Genomic DNA, 18,086 nt, shown 5'->3' with positions numbered 1-18,086 from the left:
GGTCTTTTAACATGCACTGTCAATGAATCCAGTACACCTTTGAGGTCTTCTTTAAGTCTTGAGATGATAACCAGGAATGCTTGCACAAAAGGATGTTGAACTCTTTGTATTTCAGTGACAGATGTTCCATTTTGTGGAAAATGGGAATGACAGTATGGTCTTCTGAGGAGGGTTTCTCACTATGTGCACACTGTTTAGTGGTAATCAAGATTTAGATGGGGTGGCATCTGATGCAAGTTTTGCTCAGGGGATGTGGTTACTGGCAGTATAAGAAAGTTGCAAAAAATTCTAGAATCTTGAAGCTTTAGTTTTCTTCCAGTGTAGTGTAAGTGTAGTGTTTTTATACTTTTCCATCTTATTTTTTATTCTGCTCTGCAGATAGCAAGCAAATAATTGTTTTATACTTTTCCAGATAATAATTTCCACTTTGTAAAATGATTATGATGAGACACCTATACACATATTTAGAAATATGAAGCCATATATATATAATTTTACTCTAGTAAACAGCAATTTTATATTTTATCTTGGCATATATTGTGGACTATTCTCTTCAATAAATTCAAAAAAGAAAGAAAAACACTGTAAATCAACAAAAGAGATGACACATGAAGTTTGGAAAATACCTATTTTCGCTTGCTATTTATACATTACCTTTTAAGCTCAACTGCAATAAAAATGAAATGACGTCAACTTGGCAATTTAAGTATTAGAAAGTAGTAATTAAATAAGAAATTAAAAAGATTTGCAAGGTTCTTGCACTTAAAAACAATGCACTCATACTCTATAATGGATTAAAATGGCTGTAAAGTTAAACTATAAAAATTTTCTCAGAATTTTTTTAAAACATAGGTTAGACAGATAAAGATTTAGCTCTGAATATCCACACCAAATAAAATAACTATGTCCATGAAACTATTTCCAGCAGTACAGCAGTTTGACTTGTCACTGCAGTTTAAAAATGCAACCACATGCAGAGCAGAATAAATAATATTTTTTTCCTTTTTTTTTTGTTTTTTTGCTTTTTAAGAACTTCTTTTACTTTGAATTATGCAACTGGGGAGTGCATTGGTAGTGTTGTGGTGAAGATTGCTCTTTCCTCTGAGCCACAGGTTCTGCTCATTTTGACTGCTGTGAGAGCCAGCATTAGCTGATCCATATTCAGTCCACTGTGTGGCCCAGCATCATAACGACGGCCATAGCTGGTGGAACTGTAGGTGGATGAAGATAAGTTCATGGTGAAACCAGAACCAGTTGCGTCAAAACTGCCTCGTCTGGAGCCTGATCTGGAGCCAGTCCTAGATCCAGACCGGGAGCCGGAGGTTGACCCAGAACCACTGACATTGTAGGGACTGTAAAGGCCTTTGCTTGAGGTGGAGGAGGCCTCCAGTAGACGTAGGCTAGATCCTTCTTCAATCATGCTTCTGTCCATGGCATCTTTGTAGGATATTTTCAGTTTGGTTTTGGGGCAAGTCAGGTATTTTGTGTAAGCGCTCACATCTCTCAGCTTCTGGGCAGTGCGTGCATCCAGTGTACCCTTCTTAATAGCGTCATCTATGGTGACTCTGCCTGGGATGTCTGGCTCTATCAGTCCACCAGTGAGATACTGAACTTCCAAGAAGCGCTGACCGGCTTCATAGTAGAGCCAGCCCTTCTTTAAGGCTTGAGCAGCAGACATTCTGGTTTTGGTTCTGGGGTCTTCAAACCCATTGTAAGCCTTCTGAGCTAGGTTGATGCGATCAACCATGATCTTGTCAACAAGTCCTTTATTGACTGCATCAGCAACAGAGAACTTTTCTCCTGTGCTGGGGTCAATGATGCCACCAGTGCAGGCCTGAGCTTCAAGCAGCCTTTGACCAGTGATGTTGTCTACGAGATTCCGATGCATAGCTTCAGTAATGGTCACCTTCTCTAGGGTGTCTGTATCCAGTATGCCTGCCACAGGACCTGTCTCTTCTGATGGGTCATTCCATATGGTGGCAGGAGTTTTGAGGGAGGGAATAGGGCTCATGGGATATGATGAAGTTGAGCCAAATGAGGATGACCTAGAACGGATGCCACCCATGTTCCCAGACAACATGTCAGCAAATTCCGTGATAGATAGGGTACCAGCACGGTATTGCTCCAAAGAAGACTTATCAATGAGGGCTTTTGCAAGGGCATCGTCAATGTCATACTGCCGTCCAGACCTCCTATCAATGATCATGGACTTCACCACACCATCAGAGGATGTTATTGTGATTTCTTCCCACTCACACTCCTGCTCCGCAAGTTCCAGGTAGGTCTGATGGTCAATGAGCCCTTTGCGGTATGCCTCATACACAGACATCTCTTTGCCGGTCTCTGGATCTACAATGACTACTCTGCGTTTGCGAACAGAGGATTTGGAAGATGTCTTCCTCTCACGCTTCTTCTCCTTCAGAAGCAAAAGCACAAGTCCAGTTTCTGGGTCAGTGATGCATCTCTCCATCAGTTGCAGGTAGGTCAGGTTTTCCTCAGTGTTTGGGTCAAAGAAGCCCTTGGTGTCATCAGATGGGTCAGTAAGAATTTCATTCATCTCTTCATCAAAGAGGCCACGCTTATAGGCAATCTCAACTGGCAAGCGGTGACTCTCCTCAGGGTCAATGATTCCACCTGTGGCAATCTGAGCCTCCAGTAGACGAATCCCGTGGTCTTTCAGGATAAGACCCTTTTTCATTGCCTGGAAAAGGGAAATGGTCTTGCCCGAATAAGGGTCTCTGTATCCAGTCACAGCTCGCTCAGCAGAAAGAAGTTTGTCTTTGAACTCTGGCCCCACAATTCCCATCCTTACAGCCTCATTAACAGTCAATTTGAGATTCTTTATTGGATCTATCACATACCCTGTGGCTGCTTGAGCTTCCAGCAATTCAAATGCTGTTCCTGGCCGAATCATGTTCTTCTTCATTGCTTGGTAAATTGACAAACGGTCTTTATTTGACTCAATAAAAACTCCAGAAATGCAGCTAGTACCTTCAAGGTACTTCTGGAGGGTTCTGCTCACTTCTTCCACTGTAATCAGACCTTCATTAAGTTGTGCGACTGTCTTTTGATCTATGATCTGAGAACGGATCAGTTCTTCCATAGTGATTTGTTTTCTTAGACCCTTGAACAGCAGCCTCCTGTCTGCCAGTGAAAGCAAGCGCATACCGCTGTCACCATCAACCTTGCATCTCTTAAGCAGCTGTGCATAAGACATTTTTTCTTCGGTCATGGGATCTACATATTCCTGCAAGTCACCAGAGAGCTTTTCATTTGTTTCTTTGTTGATGTATCCACGCTGGATGGCAACATCTGTAGGAAGGTGGAAATTGAATTCTGGATCCATGATGCCACCAGTGGCAGCCTGGGCATCCAACAGCTTGAGGGCATACTCTTCTGGAATTAGGGCTTTTTTCATTGCTTGGAAAATTGAAATAATTTTGCCACTGTAAGGATCCCTGTAACCAGTGACTGCTCTCTCAGCTGACAGAAGCTTATCGTGGATTTCTGGACCCACTACATTCTTGCGGACAGCCTCGTCTACTGTGAGCATTTCATTCCTCACTGGATCAATGATGAAACCTGTTGCAGCCTGTGCCTCCAGTAGGCTGAGGGCAATTTCAGGTTTCAAAAGCCCTCTCTTCATTGCGTGATAAAGCCCTATCTTGGAGGAAGAGTCAGCCATCACACCAGCAATGCTACCTGTGCCAAACAGGTACTTCTTCACATTTGGCATTTCCATTACCTCCCGAATGGTTTTCTTTTCTTGTTTCAGCAAGTTGTAGGTTTCCAAGTCAATTATGCGAGCGCTGTACAGCTCTTCAATGGTAACTCTTCGTCTGATCATGTCACATGTCATTGTACGCTCAGTCTTAATGATCTCTCTTTGCTCCATTATTTCAATGATGATGATGATCATGCGCTCCTTTGTGATTTTACCTGCACGGTATTCTTCAAGGAGCTTCAGCCTTTCTTCCTCAGGAAGAAGGTTGGAGTTCATGACATCCCAGAGGGACATAGACTGTCCAGCAAAGCTTTCATGTGGGATATCAACTTGAGTGCTTGACAGGTCATTCTGGGTTTGCTCCTCAGTGTACAGGTAGGTCTTTTCCACCACAGTTGGAGCCTGAGGTTTTGAGAGGGGTACAAAACAAAGACCTGTTCCAGGATCCCTCATGCACCTCTCTTTCAGTTGTTTGTAAGTCACACTCTCATCGGTGTTTGGATCAGAGAAGGCTTTTGTTTCATCAGAAGGCTCAGCAAGGGTATCTGCTGTCTTTTTGTTTAAAAAGCCACGCTGAAAGGCTACATCAATGGGTAGGCGGTGACTGTTAACTGGGTCAATGATTCCTCCTGAGACTACCTGAGCTTCCAGGAGCGGCATTGCATGCTCCTTTGGAATGAGTTCCTTCTGCATGGCCTGGAAGATGGAGATCTTCTCACCGGTATAAGGGTCATGATAACCAGTCACTGCCTTTTCAGCAGAGAGAAGTTTTTCATGAAGCTCTGGACCAACAATACTTGCTTTAACAGCCTCGTCCACTGTGAGACACTGATTCTTGACTGGATCAACAATGAACCCAGTGGCTGCTTGAGCTTCCAGCAAAGAAAGGCCTGTGTTTTGCCTCAGAAGTTTCTTCTTCATAGCTTGATAAATGCTCATTTTTTCTTTGGTTGGCTCAACAAAGATGCCTGCAATGCTGTCAGTGCCCTGCAAATACTTCTTCACCGAATCAACTTCACTGATTTCTTTTGGTGTCTTTTTGCCTTGTTGCAGCTGATCAAAAGTGGGTTTATCAATAATTTTGGAGCTGAGCAGTGAGCTGGCAGGAACTGGAGCTCGAAGTCCCTTTAAGTTGGCTTGGTCTTGCTTTTTGCTCTCTTTCTCATTAATGATTGTAATTACAATCTTTACAATCTTTTCAATTGTCACTTTACCGGTTCTGTATTGTCTAATCAGCTCAAGTCTTTGTTCTTCTGTTAAGTATTCTGAGTTGATGATCTCCCAGATGGTTACTTTTCTTCCTTTGAAGGGTCCAGAGTCTAACTCCACTGTTGTCTGGTTCAATACCTCTTTAGTCTGAACTTCAGTGTAGGTAGTCTCCTCCTTTGCATTGATAGCTTTCTCTGACAAGGGAAGAAGCTGAAGACCAGTTGTTTTGTCTGTCACACACTTGTTTAGGAGTTGAGAGTATGTGACATTTTCCTGAGTATTGGGGTCAAAGAAGCACTTGGTGTCATCTGTTGGGTTGCTCAGGATCTGATTCATGTCTTCATCATAGTAGCCTCGTTTGTAGGCAACATCATCTGGGATGCGATGGCTTTTCACCGGGTCAATGATTCCTCCTGTTGCCACCTGAGCTTCAAGAAGACGGATGGCTTGGTCCTTGTTGATGAGTTCCTTCTGCATTGCTTCAAACAGAGAGACAGTCTTTCCAGTGTAGGGATCTTTGTATCCAGTGACAGCTCTCTCAGCAGACAGTAGTTTTTCATGCAGCTCAGGACCAACAACACCTGCTTTGACAGCCTCATCCACAGTGAGTTTTTGATTTGAGACTGGGTCAATGATAAAACCAGTTCCAGCTTGTGCTTCCAGCAAATGTAATGCAGGCTCTTTTCTCAGCAAATCTTTCTTCATGGCTTGGTACAGAGGCATTTTCTCTTTGCTTGACTCAATAATAACTCCAGCAATACAGTTTGTACCCTTCAAGGCCTTCTTAACTGGCTCAAGTTCAGATACTTCTTTAACTGATTTGTTACCCTTGTGCAGTTTATTGTAAAGGTCTTTGTCAATAATCTTAGACTCCAAAAGTTCAGTGGCAGGAACAGGTGCTCTCAGACCGTCAAATGCAATTTCTTTCTTTTTCTCTTTTTCCTCCGCCACAGTAATAACAATCTTGATTATTTTTTCAACTGTGATTTTTCCAGTCCTATATTGTCGGATCAGGTCCTTTCTCTGTTCCTCGGTAAAGTACTCAGAATTAATGATTTCCCAGATTGTGATTGTCTTTCCCTTGAATCTTCCAAATGGTACAGAAACTGTAGTCTTGTTGAACACATCCTTTGTTTCTTCATCAGTGTATGACCTTTCACTTTGTGCAGCTTTCTCTGTGATAGGCAGGAGGACCACACCTGTTTCTGGATCTGTGACACACCGGTCCATTAACTGCTGGTACGTGAGGTTCTCCTGAGTGTTTGGATCGAAGAATCCTTTTGTGTCATCTGAAGGGTCTGACAGAATTTTGTACATCTCTGCATCAAATTGTCCCTGCTTGTAAGCTGTTTCAATGGGCAAACGGTGACTATTGACTGGATCAATTATTCCTCCAGTTGCTATCTGTGCTTCAAGCAGTCGGATGGCGTGGTCTCGGACAATGAGGTTTTTCTTCATTGCTTCAAAGAGAGAGATTTTGCCCCCTGAGTAAGGATCTTTATAACCGGTGACTGCCTTTTCAGCAGAAAGCAATTTATTATGCAGTTCAGGTCCAAGCAGTCCCTCTTTCACAGCTTCGTTGACAGAAAGCTTCTTATTCTTTACTGGGTCAATGACATACCCAGAAGCTGCTTGAGCTTCAAGGAGCACCACTGCAGATCCAGGAGTTAATTTCTTCTCCTTCATGGCTTGATAGATGCTCATTTTATTGTTGGGATCCAGTAAGACTCCACCAATGCAGTTCTTGCCTTTCAGATATGTTTTTAGTTTGTCAGTCTGACTCAGGTCGTGCACAGTAGTTTTGCCCTTCTTCAACTTATCATACTCTTTCTTGCTCAACAAGCCTATTTCATACAGCCTACTGGCAGGCACCTTCTCACGAATGCCATCAAAAGCAAATGGTGATTCTCCATTTCTTTTTTGGCTGTCAACATCATCTGTAGCACCCTGGCCATTGGGGACTGACATTGATGTCCCAACCATAGTGCTGTGAACGAGCTCGCCCTCAGGAACTGCATCGGTCTGGATCTCAATCTCACGTGTATGGGATGTTGGTGCCTCCTGCGTGACCTGGAGCTGCTGTAGTTTCTCGCGTAGCTTCTTGTTCTCCTCAGCAAGCAGTTTCTCCTGCTCAAGCCTTTTCTTCTCAAGGTCTTGCATCTCTTTCTGCTTGTTGCGCATCTCCTCCTCAGCCTCTTTCTGCTTCTTGAGGGCCGCATCCATGGTGGCTTGCAGTTTTTTCCGTTCCTCTTCCATGGCCTTCTTCTGCCGCTCCTGTTCATCCTTGAGGGCTTTAGCTTTGTTGACCTCATCCTCAAACTGTTTTTCCAGCTTCTTTTTCTCATCCTCGATGAGCTTTTCTTTCTTCAACAGCATTTCCTTTTCGGTTATGAAAGTCTGCTGGAGGATTGTCTTTTCCTGTTTAATTTGTTCCTGCTGAGCAGTAGCCATCTATTATAGGGAAACAGAAAAGCATTGAGACAAAATAGACTGTACATAGAATATTCATAGTCATGAATCAAAATATTTGCTGTTGCTGTACATTACTGTATAGAAATATCAATATTTTCAATATCTGTCAATATAAGAAATAAATATAGCTCCAATACATAATTCAATTAATACATTTTCACTCTGGATAGCATTTGACAAGAAAATAAATAACAATAATATCATAAGGATACTACTACTACTACTACTACAACTACTACTACTACTACTAATAACAATAATAATAATAATAATAATAATAATAATAATAATAATAATAGTAATAATAATAATAATAATAATGCATTTTTTATGCAGTCATACCTACTCTTCATGAGGTCAGCACTGAATATACAATGTTAGTAGTCTGAAATTTACAAGGAAGTACACAAAGTAACTCTTGTAAGATTGTTAGTAATTTGGAAGAGGGGTTAAAATAAAATATGCTGCACTTAACACGTCATCAATACCTCTTTAGACTTATTCTGTAAATCTGCAGCCTCCCTTTTCAGCTTCTCCTTTTCTTTTTCAAGCTCAGTGATGGCTTTTCGCAGCTCATCTGCCTCATTGCTGCTGTGTACTCTCTGCACTTCCAGTCTCTCCACTGCTGTGATCTTCTCTTTTGTGGAAAGCTCTGTTTCATGGAGACGAGCACTGATCTCATCTGCCTGTTTCTTGTATTTCTTAGCCTCCTCTTCTGCTTTGGATTGGGCGCTGCTGAGCTGAGACACCCTAAGCTTGAGCTTCTCTGCCTCGGCTGTGATCTCTAGCTGCCTCTTGCGTTCAGCCTCTAGGGACTTCTGGAAACCTTCGGTCTCCTCCTCCAAGCGCTGCTGCATGAGTTGTTTGTCCTCAAGAAGTTTCTGAGCCTGCTCCTGAGCCAGGTCTTTCTGTTTCTGGAGCATCTCTGCTTCAGCTTTTAGCTTCGAAGCCTCTTGAATGGCTTGCATTTTCTCCTTAAGCATTTTCTCAGCAAGTGCCCTCTGCTGGGCAAGATCAGACTCAGCAATCTGCCTCATTCGAGCAGCCTCCTGGGCCTCTACACTGAGGCGGGCGGCATCCTCGGCCAGCTTTTTCATGTTCTCTGCTTCCTCTTCCAAGAACTTCTGCATGTTGTCCTTGTCTTTCTTGATCAGCCGCCTGTTCTCATCCTCAATCCTGAGCTTCAGCTTCATCAGCTCCTCCATTTGGATCTTGACTTTGAACAGCTCATCCTCCACTTGGGCCTTTTGCTTGACTGCATCAGTGACCTCGTCTTTGAGGCGCTGCAGCTCTTCATCAAGCAGAGACTTCTGCTTGTCTGTCTCATCCAGCTGTAGTTTCACCACAGTCAGCTCCTTCTCGACCTGTGACTTCTGTTTCAGTGTTTTCTCCACCAGCTGCTTGTGCTTGGCCATCTCTGCATCTGCCTGCTGCTTTTGTTTCAAAGCTGCTGCTTCAGCTTGGGCCCGCTTGGCAGCCTCAAACTCAGCTTCCTTCCTCAGTCGCTCAGCATCTTCCTGAGCTTTGGCTCGTTTGGCGGCTTCCTCTTCAGCAGCTTGCTTCTGACGCTCTGCTTCCTCTGCTTGTTGACGAAGGAGAGCAGCCTCTCTTTCAGCTTTTTCTTTGGCAGCCTCTGCCTCTTTCGCCAGCTTTTTGGCTTTCTCAAAGTCCTCCTTCATCTTGATACTGTCTTCCTTCTGCTGATCACGGACACTCTGAACTTGCTGCTGTGCAGCACTGCATTTCTGTGCAGCCTCTTTAGCTAAAACGATGTGCTTCTCTGCCTCCTTGTCAGCATCCTCTTTTTGCTTTTTGGCTTCTTCAGCCTTCTTTTTAAGGCGTTCCACCTCATCCTGAGCAACCTTGCGCTGGCGAGCAGCTTCCTCTTCAGCAGCAGCAATCTTTTTTACTTTCTCCTCAGCCTGTTTTCTCTTATTCTCCTCCTCCAGAGCTAGCTTTCGGAATTTCTCAACTTCCTTTTCAGCCTGGATTTTGCTTTGCTGCGTCTCGTCTGCCATGTTTTTTAGTTTGTTCAGCTCCAGCTCAAGGTCCAGTTTGCCTGAGGAGGCCTTCTCAAAGTTGAGCTTGAGGATGCGAATTTCCTCTTCAACAATTCTACGCTGCTTAAGGGTTTCCTCCACGATAGTTTTCTGCCTTTCCAATTCAGTGTCAGAAGACTTCTTGAGCAGGTTGATCTTTTCTTCAATGTCCTGCTTGTGCTGGCTAGCCTGATCTTCCAGTGCCTTCCTCTGGTAAGTTTCAGCTTCAGCCTGCCTTCTCAGTCTCTCATTCTCTGCCTCTTTCTCTTTGAGGGCAATCTCAGCCTCGGTTTTCAAACGGGTGGCTTCATTGATGGCAGCCAGCTTTTCTTTGAGGATTCGCTCAGCTTCCGCTCTCTGGTGAGCTGCTTCCTCTTCTGCCACTTGCCTCTGCTTTTTTGCTTCTTCAGCAATTGCTCTCATCTTTGCTGCCTCTTCAGCCAGGTCCCTCATCTTTGCCACTTCAGTCTCAAGGAGTTGTTTGCTTTTCTCAGTGTTGGACCTGGACTCCTTTTCAGCCTTGGACTTCTGTGCCAGGAGGGATTCCATTTCCTTCTTCATTTTAGCAAGTTCCTCTTCCAACTGCATCCTCTGTTTGACGGCGGCGCTGACCTCATTTTTGAGGCGGGAAAGTTCGTCTTCCAGTAGAGACCTCTGCTGCTCTGCATGGTCAAAGTCTGCCCTCAGACGGATGAGCTCCTGCTCTGCTGAGAGTTTCTGTTGTGCAGTGCCCTCAGCCAGCTTCCTCTGCTTCTCCAGCTCTTTCTCTGCTGTCTCTTTCTGCTTCAGGGCCAACTCCTCAGCTTTAGTCCTCTTCTTAGCCTCCCGGTCGGCTTCATCCTTCTGTTTCTCCGCCTCCTCCTGAGCAAGGGACTTCTTGTGAGCCTCCTCCTCAGCTTGGAGTCTTAAACGAAGGGCCTCATTAGCCTTCTGCCTCCATTTCTCCAGCTCCTTTTCTGCTTCCTCTCTCGCCTTTTCAGCATCTTCTTGCTGCTTCTTAAGGCGCGCTGCTTCTTCCTGCAGCTGGATGACAGTGCCGTGCTCTTGCTTGAGGGATTCTTCTAACTTGGTGGTCTTCTCGGCATATGACATGCGCTTACTCTGGAGCTCAGCGGCAGCAGTCTTCTGTGCCACGTCTTGGGCCACTTTGATTTGACGCTCCTTCTCCATCTCAGCCTGCTTCATGCGCCGCTCCGCCTCCTCAGCCTCCATCTTGAGCTTGTTCAGGTCATCTAGGGCTTTCTGCTTCTGCCTGGCAGCCTCCTTCTCTGCCTCTGACTTCAGCTTCAGCTCTTCTTCAGCCTTGCGCTTCTTCTGGGTCTCCTCATTCACCTGCTTGCGGAGCTTCTCTGCCTCCTCCTGGGCGATTTTCCTTAGGCGCTCAGCCTCATCTGCCCTCTCCCTGAGCTTCTGGAGCTCAGACTCGGCAGTGCCTTTCTGCTTGACTGTGGTCTCCAACTGGAGCCTGATGATACGTATCTCCTCCTCAATTTTAGTGCGGTAATGCAGGGCCTCCTCCACTTGCTGGCTCTTAGATTGGATCTGCTGCTCAGAGAGGTTCTTGAGCTCATGCAGCTCCTGCTGGATATTTTGCTTTTGCTTCGCGGCATCCACAGCAACAACCTCCCGCTTGCTAACCTCTTCCTGCATTTTCAGCTTCAGCTCCTGGGCCTCTTTCTCTGCTTTTGCAATAGCTTTTGCGTGAGCCTCAGCTAACTGCTTCTGTTTGTCTAACTCAGCCTGCATATCCGCCATCTTTTTCCTCTCTTCCTCTTTAAGTTTTTCTGCAGCTTTCTGCATTAGTGGAAGCAAATGTCAAAAAGAAAGTAATCAAGAGTTATTTATGACAGGTTAAATACAAGGACTATAAGAAGATTAGAGATAAGATACATATGGTTTTAGACAAAAGAACATTATGTTGTTAACATAAAGATACATTGCATGTAGATACAGTACATGTTGGATAAGACACATGACAATTATGTTATTATGAGAAGTTGTATTAAAATGTATATATTTCATTGTTGAAGTATATGAGGTTTGAGTTCCTGAACATCAAATACTAGATGTCATGTCACATTTAGTTCATGTATGGAAGACAAGACATTAATTCACAACACTGAACACAATTTGGATCAAGTATGCATCATGCAACTGAAGCTTTTTCATTCTTGGCATCCAAAAAGGAACCATTTGCTGCATTGAATTGAACTGTGTATCTGTCTGCTTATGTGGGGGTGGGAAGTATTCATTTAACACACAACAGTGTTTGGCCGTAACTTTAATTTAAAGGCAGAGTTGTTATTTACTCCTCTTATTTGCACCTTAGCCGATATTAACCCTACTTATTCGTACTGCTCTACAATTAAAATATTATTCCATTATAATTTGAAGCTTGGCTGACTGTACTATATATTGGAAAAGGAAAGTTCATATATGATAAGGAAACATCAGATAAAGAAAAGATGTAGAGCTCTTGGCAGAAATAAGGCAAGGTATAGCGAGTAAGTAAGGAGATATGCATCACGTATCCTACAGGATCTTACAGGTATAAATTACATTATACCATTGCATTATATTCACATTCATCCAAAATAGTGTGAATAAAAATGAATAACATTTCTGAGAAAATGCGTGGGAATAAAAAAGGCAGTTTGCCAAGCCAATCCCCAATCCTCTGCCTTACAAGAGAAAATTAAGTGATGCAGCAAAGAAAAAGCCTGGTGTTTGTGAAAAACAGATGGTATTAAAATCTGCTGTCAACATGATGATATGAATGGTAGTAGTTGCGCAATATGCACATTACTTTTGTTGTGCATAGTGTAACAATGTGTAATGTGTAATTTACAATCATTACTGCAGCTTTAAGCTTGTAAACTTTACATGAGGATGTATAACAAATTAGTTTGGTTTTAATACACTATTCTGCAGTGTGCATGCAACCAAATTGGAAATGAAAATGTTGGAAATTTAAAAATGAATTCGTTTTCAGATCCTAACCTATCAAAAACATTTTTGAACAATAAAACAAATTCTATTGGGCTATGTAGGATGACATGATAATGGGCAGTGAGGGAGAGATGAGGATGTTGAATGATATCTGACAGGGATAGCTAAATTATGACAACGGAAGGTGTGATATGGAAAAGGTTGCTTAGAGTACCTGATGCTTTGTGGATAATTTACCTCTTTAGCGCCAAGCAAGGCAAACATTCATCATGATAAAGCACTGGCAAGCAGTTTAGAGAATCAAACAAAAAAAGTTAGGGTTAGAAAAGAACGGGAAAAAGAAAATTATGTTAATCATAAAAAAATAATTTGAGAAGAGTGACAATCAGCCTGAAGCATTTGAGTTGAGGGAATATGACCATAGAATAAACTTGAATAAGACACATAAACCTCTATTGTTTTCAGTTTGCAGAAAGAAAGGAGGAATATAGTACAGGCATAAAGTAATTGGAAATTATAAAGATCACACCACAAATTTCCTGCTTAATTTGAGTTATTTCTGGTGGTGGACACAGTCTTTTGTTGATTTAATAATGAATGAATGACTCAATTCTGAACAAAACATATCATGACTCAATAAAGAATCTCGTTTGCTTCAGGCTGAATCGATATTGTAGTAGGTGACACTCAGAAGCGTGTCCTTACATCTAAGGCCTTCCTTTTCATCTTACAGTGCATGACAAATGAGACAAATAACATTATGAATGAGGTGTTGCGGCTACAGTGAGACTGATGTTCCCTCTTTTTGAAAGAGAACCTTGTAAAACTCATAGGATTAGGGTTTGGGTAGAATTCAGTCTAATCGGTCCATATTGCTAGGCTTTACAAAACTACTGCTTTTTATTGCATCACCTATTTGCATCTACTCACAGGCAATGCCACTGTTTTGCTTAACTGTCAGTACATGGCGGTAAATGAAATTCCTTATTTTCTGCCAATCTCTCTCGCAAAAGTCTTGTATGTCTAACTCACATATTCTGTTAAATTCCCAAGATTCACATTGAATTTTGGGGAAAAGGATGAAATGAAATGTTTGAGTTATTTTTAGCAATGTTTCATTTGTTCATTGCTCAGTCAGACTATAATCTGAACCTCAGAATTCTCTGCCCAAGTCCATCAATCTCTAGTAATGGTGCCAGTGTTCAGCCAATGCCTACATATGCACACATTGATATAAAGGGAAAAAATGAATACATGGTCTGATCACCCATACATTAAACCATATGAGAGTGTGTGCTGTTGAATGGGTTGGTTAATGTTAGTGTGTTTAGTCTGCACAAAGGCAGGGTTACTGATCCACTCCATTGGGGGGCTGTTACGCACCTCCTCGTCCTCCAGGCGGCGCTGTGTGTCGGTGATGAACTTGATGTACTGGCTGGTTAGAGTCATCAGCTCGCTGTAGCGGGTTCTCAGAGTCACATACTGAGAGGCAGGGATTGAAGAAAAATTTTAAATCCCACATTTACTTCTCGTTAATTCCCGTCAAGCATCACTTCCTCACTGTTATATCGCGTTCAATAACAGAGACCATGTTCCAGGGACTGAATTATAAAAGTACAACAGCACTTGACAGCTCATCCTCAACCCAAGATACAAAAGTAAAGTTAAATAAAAATACATACATGGACAATTCTACGCTTTCAAACCACAAAACTCTTACTTCCTGGATGATGTTATCTGAAGCAGATTCCATTTTGGTCTTCTTCAGGGGGGATGCCAAAGGTTCCACAAGAGCTTTGTATGTCACCAGTTGCAATTCATAATCCTGGGAAAAGACAATGTACTTTGAGCAACGATTTTCGATAACAATCACAAGAGACCAAAGGAAGCTATGTAAAGTCTTGTATACAAACATTGCATGCACACATACACATTGTATGTAACATTACAGGCAAAATAACATTTTATGATTGATGTATTTATGATACAATAAGCATATGATTATACGTTTGTAACCTTGTAATAATATTCATGATTGTAATTGTTGTAAATAGTTTGAGTATAGCAAACCTACACGTACACCTACGTACATACATACATTTTATCACTTCAATGAAAGCTCTGATGATGGTCAAAATATACCCACCTTGATGGCATCAATGTACCCCTTGGCATATTTCTGACACTCGTCAACCTTTTCTTTGTTTTTCTCAATCTCTTCCAGAAGTTTCTGTATGGGGGGAACATCATTACAAATGTTGACCTATCATTTTATTTTTACGTTACAACAGAACAACCATAACTGCTCCCCCTCAATTGCCTTTTAAGGGCAGCTAATTTTTTCTTTCTGAAAACACTCAAGGGCAGTTAATGAGATACCTCAGTGAAACTATAAATCTAAAAGTGAAATGGTAGTTCATACTACTTTATTAGTATATGTATAAAAAGGACAATAAATGATATAATATTAAATTAGATTCTCGGGAGCAATTTAAGTAAATGAAAGAAGGATGGAGAAAACAAAACAAAACAAACAATGAGGTTTGCATTGCAGGCCAAACCTCATGCAGTACAAATACATCACCCCAGTTATGTGAGGTACCTATAAGGACACCCTTAAGGTCTACCCCTAATACACTGTGCTGTTGGGTTTCTCTATGAAAGAGAGCAATGGGGTGAGGCAATGTGAACAGACTTCCCAGCACACCTTCTCCTGCGCCAGCTGTTCCTTGAGGGTCTTGCTGTCGCTGATGGGCACGGCCTGGATCTTCTCCTGGCGCTGCTTGGCGTCAGCGATCCAGCGAATGAGCCAGTCGTAGCTCTCGCGGTAGTAGCCCAGCTGCCGGCCCAGCTGCTCCAGCTCGCGCTGGCGCACATCGATCTGGGCGAAGATGGCCTGCCAGCGCTCCTGCAGGCTGCCCAGCAGGTGGCGGTAGTGGTCCAGCTCACTGTCGCGCTCGCTGTGGACGCGGGACATGCGGTCGCTCACTGTCGTGGCCTTGCGCACCTCGTCCTCCAAGCCGTCAAACACAGGCTGCTTGCCCTCTGCTTCAGCGCGCATTTTCTAGAAGAGAAAAGGCCAGGACCTGTCCATCAGTACGCATCCATCATCTGGATGTGAAATTCCATCCACAGGTTTAAATATTTCAACACAGACTTTGCATCCTTTGTTTCCATGGCAGCTTACAGAGCATACAGTACTTGGCCACTGTACACTACACTTTTTTCATCTTACCATCTGAAGAGAATGTGGTTAGTTTATGTGTCATGTGAAAGTGTCAAATACCTAAAATTGCCTCATGGAAGAAATCAGTTGAATTAATGTTTTATTTCTGCAGAAAACCTTGAAAGTGGCAAACTCTAGGTGCTGTATAGATATGAGGCATGTCCCACCAAGCTGTAAAATGGAGGGTGGCCTGCCATCCCAACTTTCATGACTGTATTTGCACTGAGATAAAGAATTGTGTTCAGCAAAAACTGGGGTAATGTACCTTGATCAAGCAAAAAAATAGCTGCCCCATGGTGGATTCAAACCTACAGGGTCCAGCAGGTTTTACCATTAAAACCACATGCCACTGGGTGCATGGTAGACACAGTGTATTTTCTTTTGTTATATAAGAGCCCTTTTTCCATAGGTGAATTTACCAATGTATTTTTTTGCATTTTACCATTGAAATACAAGATGAAATTATTTTTTCCTCTATCATTCCTATGTAATTAAATGGTGCTACTGGAGGGAAAAGAAATCGATCTTTGTAGTCAAGTGGCTTGTTTTGAAATTCAGCGCAACCAATGCATGCCCAGTACATGTGTTTTTAATGCCATAACCACTACAATACATTATACTGTTCCATTTAGCTCAAAATAACTCAGCTCTAGGCTTGGGGGAAGCTATAAATAGTTATATGAGTCTGGTTTACGCAAATGTACTGGATGCACTCCAAAATGAAAAGGTAGACTGCACAGTTCCAAAGCAGCAATTAGGCATATTAAGTCAAGTTCATTTAAGTGCAATCCTCCATACAGCAGTTCTACCAGCCCATACCTTCAGCTGTGTACGGTATGTCTCCACCTCCTTGAGGTCAGTGGGGACCTTGTTGACCTCCCGCAGACGGTCCTCATGTGTCTTCAGCACGTCTTCAGCTTCCTGTGTGTTGCGGATGACCAATTCAATGGTCTTCAGCCTAAAGGGGAGGGGATAGGGGGTCAAATGGGAGTTAGAATACTCTGTGCATTCAGCTCTGTCCTGAGCACTGAACCATTGCTCCTGGTTTCTGATTATGTTCTACAGTACATTGTGATGCAGAACTGAATGGGTAACCTTTCAGATGAAAGCCGACGGAGGTTTACCTGCATTTTCCAACATGTGCGTTTACCTTTACAGTATTCTTGGCTTATATTTGGGCTTCAAATGTGAGTACAGACATATGGGTTTTTATGCCAAAGGAGTGGAGCAAACTCACTTGTCCAGATAGATGGAGGACAGGCTGTAGATGTGGCCCATCTTCTGTAGGGTGATGTCAAACTCTGAGCGCAGAATAGGGGTGGAGCTGGACTGCTGTGGAGAGGCCAGGATGTCCTCCGTCTTCTCCGCCACCTTGTCCAGGTTCTTCTTGATGCTCTCCAGCTCAATCTGGATTTTCTGTGCACAGAAAAGCAAAAACATCGAAAGGTCAGATGGTCACACAAGCACTTTTTCAAGAGATTGCAGCCCACACATATCATGGAAATGGTTGTTCCCCAAGCAGCTGGAGAAAACTCAATTGTAAGTCAAAGTTATTGTAATGGCAGGAGTATTAGATGACAAGTATAAACCGTGAGTACCCATATGTGGGCGTGCCACAAGAGGTTGAGGACCAGGGGGAGCAGCAGCTCTGACTCAGGCTCCAGAGAGGGATGAGGCCTGACCAGGCAACCAGGCAGTGCTGAGTCATGCTACAGTAAGCACCAAGATCTCTTCCTTCACTAGTTCTTATCTGGGCACACTAAAATTAACTGACGCTGGACAGGATGGGCATGGCATTCTGCTCCTTCCCTCTTTCCAGGCCTCATGACTCACCCTTTCTCTCTTTGCCCCTCCCACGCTCAATGACCTTTGTCTGCAGCGCCAGTCGGTAGCTCTTGGCAGCTTGCTTCATTTCGATCTATCTGCTCATTTCTCCATCACATACATTTCTCTTCCACACAAAATGTCACACTTCATAATTGCTGTTCGTACAACATTTTAAATTGCACTGCATCTTAAGACATTTTTTTGTCCCCATTCACTATATACTATGCAAAAGTATTTTCATGCTTGAGATTTTTTTGTGGTAACCTGTAGTACGTAATGTTAAGTCTCCTATTACTCATAAGACACTATTTAGAAGATACTACAATGCAAACACAAGTGCAAAAATCTGGGATTGAAATTCCCTAGAGGGGGAAAATATTGTCCCAAGAGAGACAGCAAGTGCAAGAAGAGCACCCTTGATAGACAGTTTGCAACTACCCTACCGAACATTAAACTAAGTTACACAAACAGGAACAAAATCGTAATAAGCGTTAAATTACATTATGTGAACTAGAAAAAAGAACCTGAAAAAGGTCTGAACACAGAAAAAGAAGTTACACGTACCCAACATCTAATGAGATATAATTCCTTTCATAAGATGGACTGCTACAGTGGCAGGATTGGAAATGTAGCCAATTTT

At 42.9% G+C, this 18,086-nt stretch overlaps 1 protein-coding gene across 39 annotated transcripts in view; it reads right to left on the bottom strand.

Annotated features, from left to right (window-relative positions):
• Positions 1 to 129: 129 nt before the first annotated feature.
• Positions 130 to 18,086, bottom strand: part of pleca (plectin a) — a 201,151-nt gene continuing 183,194 nt past the window's right edge. For 37 of the 39 annotated variants that reach the window (XM_064341169.1, XM_064341173.1, XM_064341183.1 and 34 more), the window contains 8 exons: positions 16,857 to 17,035; positions 16,439 to 16,577; positions 15,101 to 15,457; positions 14,540 to 14,623; positions 14,114 to 14,218; positions 13,777 to 13,875; positions 7,894 to 11,238; positions 130 to 7,384 (listed from right to left, as the gene is read on the bottom strand). In XM_064341169.1, coding sequence (XP_064197239.1) covers positions 1,049 to 7,384; positions 7,894 to 11,238; positions 13,777 to 13,875; positions 14,114 to 14,218; positions 14,540 to 14,623; positions 15,101 to 15,457; positions 16,439 to 16,577; positions 16,857 to 17,035 — 10,644 coding nt within the window. In that variant the 3' untranslated portion in view covers positions 130 to 1,048. The remainder of the gene's footprint in view (positions 7,385 to 7,893; positions 11,239 to 13,776; positions 13,876 to 14,113; positions 14,219 to 14,539; positions 14,624 to 15,100; positions 15,458 to 16,438; positions 16,578 to 16,856; positions 17,036 to 18,086) is intronic. The other 2 variants (XM_064341338.1, XM_064341328.1) reach the window with 1 other exon arrangement.

This window comes from Anguilla rostrata, chromosome 1 (genome assembly GCF_018555375.3).
Source record: "Anguilla rostrata isolate EN2019 chromosome 1, ASM1855537v3, whole genome shotgun sequence".
NCBI classification, from domain to species: Eukaryota; Metazoa; Chordata; class Actinopteri; order Anguilliformes; family Anguillidae; genus Anguilla; species Anguilla rostrata.
Note: the sequence above shows the minus strand (reverse complement) of the source record. Positions and strands in the feature narration are given on the sequence as shown.